This window comes from Saccostrea cucullata, unplaced genomic scaffold (genome assembly GCF_032062105.1).
Source record: "Saccostrea cucullata isolate Sc308-1 unplaced genomic scaffold, CSIRO_AGI_Scuc_v1 ctg15061, whole genome shotgun sequence".
Lineage (NCBI taxonomy): Eukaryota > Metazoa > Mollusca > Bivalvia > Ostreida > Ostreidae > Saccostrea > Saccostrea cuccullata.
The window spans coordinates 554-5,145 of record NW_026918926.1 but is presented as its reverse complement, the minus strand read 5'-3'; the positions used below and the strand labels follow the sequence as shown (position 1 = coordinate 5,145).

Below are 4,592 nucleotides of genomic sequence, written 5' to 3'. Positions count from 1 at the left end.
AAAAATGTTATGGATAATGGTATTTTTGATTTTTTAAAAGTATTATCGAAAACTGTGATATATTGTTTATGATGATTTTCTTTCATATACATTTATAATGTACCTGGTATTCCGTCCAACATAAATTTGATTTTAATATTCATTTGGTTTTTGCCTTTCTTTGAGAGAGAGAGAGAGAGAGAGAGAGAGAGAGAGAGAGAGAGAGAGATGACAATAAATTGTTACTGTAAATTGAGTTGCAAAAATATAATCATACAGTTGCACATATATACAATATAGTAATGCTAAAAAAAGTTGAAGTATTGAATTTGGTGTATATAATTATGGAGATGTTAAAATAACCAGGCATGCAATTCACCTCACTTATACTTATGGTTTAGCTGGTATTGTAGTTATCATTCACAGTATTTGGTATAAAATGTTTTTGCAGTATTACTATAAAAAAATTCTTGTAAAACAGTCTAGTAAATCTAGGAAAAAAGTGAACACAACTTCTTGCATTGGAAAAACAATGATAAGTTTATGTATATTAAAAATATTTGTTTCAAAGGTCCAGAAAATTCAAATAAAAGGAAAGCATGGTCTTGGCATGGTTAAAAAAAACTATGAGGATTAATATAAAGAAGAAAAACACAGGTCTGTAAATCTGTAGAGATTTTTCTATTGATAAATTGGAAAAAAAATTGGTATTTTTCAAAATCATGTGATGTAGTTCACAATGATTGATTTGTTAAATAGATTATTTCTTTGCATAGATAATATGAACATAAAATGAGTGATTTTTTTTATCAAAGATCAAAGACACAAGTTTACAGTATTTTTGGAGACAGTGTTGAATTTATTTGATTATAAATGTTTCATTATTATTTTTCTGTTTGGATGATTTGTGTTATCTGTTATATTTCTGTTAAAAAATAAAGATTTGTTAACCATCATCAACCAATCATACTGAAGAAAATCAAAATTCGCATCAAAGTTGAATGAAATTTTTAAGAGGAGATGATAGCATGAACCTCTGGGAAGCTTTTCCTCTGCTTAAAAATTTTCAGATGATAAACTTAGTTATTTTATTTAGGAAATGTTTTAATGGTATGAAAAAATGAAAGACCATCAGTATTTCTTGGAGGAGTTAATGGATGTTTTCTACAAATCTGATTCGATTTCCCTAAATAGGGAGTTTTCTATATTGAATATCATATATCTATCATATATATGTCATGATAAAGAGATCCTCTAAAAAAAGTTCAAAGAATTTCATTAAAATACTTAAAAAATATACATGTTCATAGCAAACGAAATTTAAAAATGAGGAAAAGTGCGTGCACTGATTCATTTTTTGATGACACCAGTTAAAGAACTAATACATGTATTTGTTCACCGAATTTCTTTTTATTTTATTGAAAATTAAGAAATGTGAAGTTGAAAACGTTGACAAACCAGAGCATGGTTCATATTGGGGTTATTTTTATTGGTTTCTCACAATACCTAATCACAATGTCTTTGGTAAAAGTATTTCATTGAAAAGTAATACATTGAAGTACTAGGAATTCAAAATTCAGTCACGTGTAAGCATTTCCTTGAATACACTGTATACTTTTGATGGTACTACAGCTGTATATGCACATGACCTGTATTCGAAATCAAGTCAGTCAGTTCAGAATTATTTTAGATTTAAGCATGTATGATGCGTGGTACATTAGTAATTTACAGCTATAATACAAGGAATCCAAATTTTCAATTCGATTTCCGATTCAATTTTTTTTTACAAGATATATCAATGAATATTGATAAATTTGTCCTGGTGAAATTAGTTAGACCTGTATTTGAGATCAGGTACATGTACCAGGCAACCCAGTATTACATGCATGTATTATAGGTCTATACATGTATTAATCGTGGTACATTAGTATTTTACAACTATAATACAAAAAAATCCAAATTTTCAAATCCGATTCGTTTTACCCCCCCCCCCCCGAAAAAAGACAGTACTCCGAATATTCATTAATGAAGCGTTATAATCGAACCAATTACTATTATTACATGCATACTTTTTAGCTTTTCTTCTTTTCAGAGCTCAGAAATATACAAGATCAAGTCTAGTTACCGGTGCTCAAGATTTATTTTGTTAATAGAAAAATGACAGTGACAATTTCAGCGTAAATACGTTCATCCAGGTTTTCAATAATAATCCTGAAAAAAAGATGAAAATAATATTAAAATTTCATACTCCAAAGTAGCATGGTTTTGGAAAATAAAACAAGAATAAAATCATTTATTACCATATGCATAAGAATCATCGTAGTTTATTCTATTACCTTGATTCCTACAACAGAAGAGATTCCTCCGTATCCCAGATTACCATATCCACTGCCTACTAATCCTTTGCCTCCAAGGACAATTCCTCCCATTCCTTTAGCACCGTAGTTTCCGCCGAGTAGTCCCTTTCCTCCCAACAGAACACCTCCGTATCCAATGTTTCCATAACCACTGCCTACTAATCCTTTGCCTCCAAGGAGAATTCCTCCTATTCCTTTTCCTCCTACCAAGGGTCCTCCATATCCGATGTTACCATAGTTACCACCCAATAATCCTTTTCCTCCTAACAAGACTCCTCCATATCCGATGTTACCATAGTTACCGCCCAATAATCCTTTTCCTCCTACCAAGACTCCTCCATATCCAGGGTAACCATAATTACCGCCCATTAATCCTTTTCCTCCTAAAATGAGCCCGGTGTTCCATGATCCCCCATACCCTTTGCCCCAAGTGCTGATTCCTCCATATCCTTGGTTTCCAAGGATGACATTTCCTTTGCCTATGCCCCCATAGATGACTGTACTAACTCCTAAGTTGTTTCCCTTTAATCCACTGTAGGATGGGACATAATAGTCATCAGCGACGGCTATGGCCAGCAGAGCTAGACAGCACAGCAGCTTGAACATCCTTATAAGAAAACATAGTAATGTTACAGAAATCATAAAACCCACATGTGCATGGGATTCAAAAGAAAGTCAGGAAGTTCATTTTTTTTCTTCAAATTAAGATTCTACAGCTAAGAAAAAATACTTATTTTTTATGTTCACTCATGTATTCCATAGCATAAGCAAACTATTGGTATTCTCAAATCAATTTTAAGTCAAGTTCATTGAAATGAAATCTTTTTTTCTCTCTGAAAAAAGTACAGAATTATCAAAAACCCGTGTTTCAGCTGTTATTGCTTGAATGTTAAGATTAAAACTAGGATAATTTTTTTTTCAAAAGACATGGACCTACAATGTATAATAACAATAAAACTTTTTTTTGTGAAAAATGTCATCTGCTAATATTTCATTTTTAAAATTTTTAAAAATGTTATTTTCTTGTGGATTGAACGCAGGCAATAAAATAATTATCTTTTTTTCAGAAAGACTGACATGTTAGACAACAAAGCCTAAAATGTGAAATCTTGATTACAAAACAAATATTCTGCGAAAAGATATGATGACTATGTCATAAAATATTATGTCGTTCTTCTATGTTTTTTTAACCGAAAAATAAATTGTTTTAGACAAATCTCTAGGTAGACGAAGGACATCTAATTTGAAATGTACGAGTGATAGGACACAAAAGTATTCTCCCCTTTGTTGTGCACATTATTTCTAAGACTTTTGCATTAAAAGTTATTTTTTTCTTCCTTTTTTCTAAAAACTATGAGAAATTTACCTGCTTATTCTATTAAAGTTTTTAAAAACTTCTTAAAGACAAAACAAGAAACATATATTGACGCAAGCGTCAGAAATCGGCCGCAAACCAATTAATTGTTCCTTTTAAGAGGCAACTATAAAAGACTGAAATGGTGATCTGTTTTAAATTATCTTGTATTTATCTGTTAATATATATCCTCGTGACATTAAACGCTTGTGCACGACATTGCATGATTTTCTTAATTATAAAGTACATGTTCAGTATTACATGTATATATAAGCAAAGTACCCCTGGTCCTCTGTGTCAACAAACCGTGGGCCTGTATAATCAAGATGCATTTACATTAAAAGTTTAATACCAAAGTTTAATGTAATCTACAACTAGATATGCAGTGTAGTTTTAATTCATTAAAAACGCAACAAATATGTGGGCTCCTTGCTCTCTCTTAGAGGAAAAAACTAAACTCCCTCTAGATACGCCACTATATTTCTTCTCTGTTTCTTTGAGTTGTAGCGGGAAAATTCTTGGCACATTGTAAAACGTGCATTATCCTCGTCTGCTAGGCCATATCTCGTAATATTCTATAGCCTGCTAGGTCTTTTAATAAATTAACATTTAACCATATTTTTGAAAATTTTTATATATGTACATGTGTACATGTCATTTTCAAATAAATGCGTACAACAGATCCTGTTTAAATAGAGACAGTAAAATTGTGCAATATACATAACGCGGTCTTTGCTTTAGACTATGCCCAACACATGTCCTAATTTTCTCTGCACCTCAAACATGTCTAAGTTTCTCAATCAGGATTGGATGAAATATTTACCTCATTCTTTATAAAAAATTTTAATTTTATGTTTATTGTGCGTTCTTGTTAAACATTTAGACGCTCTTTTTAATATACT

At 31.1% G+C, this 4,592-nt stretch overlaps 1 protein-coding gene across 1 annotated transcript; it reads right to left on the bottom strand.

Annotated features, from left to right (window-relative positions):
* Window positions 1–2,412: 2,412 nt before the first annotated feature.
* On the bottom strand, window positions 2,413–2,942 carry LOC134275857 (acanthoscurrin-1-like). Its single transcript, XM_062758148.1, has 2 exons — window positions 2,486–2,942; window positions 2,413–2,441 (listed from the first exon to the last, which is right to left on the bottom strand). The coding sequence occupies exons 1-2, from the start codon at window positions 2,940–2,942 to the stop codon at window positions 2,413–2,415; spliced, it is 486 nt and encodes a 161-aa protein (XP_062614132.1).
* Window positions 2,943–4,592: the final 1,650 nt, after the last annotated feature.

Excerpts from the sequence above, each read along its gene's own strand:
- LOC134275857 (XM_062758148.1), bottom strand. The coding sequence starts at position 2,942 with ATGTTCAAGCTGCTGTGCTGTCTAGCTCTGCTGGCCATAGCCGTCGCT. Across the intron at positions 2,442-2,485 it reads CAAAGGATTAGTAGGCAGTG|GGACTACTCGGCGGAAACTA; the intron begins GTTATGGAAACA and ends TTGGGAGGAAAG.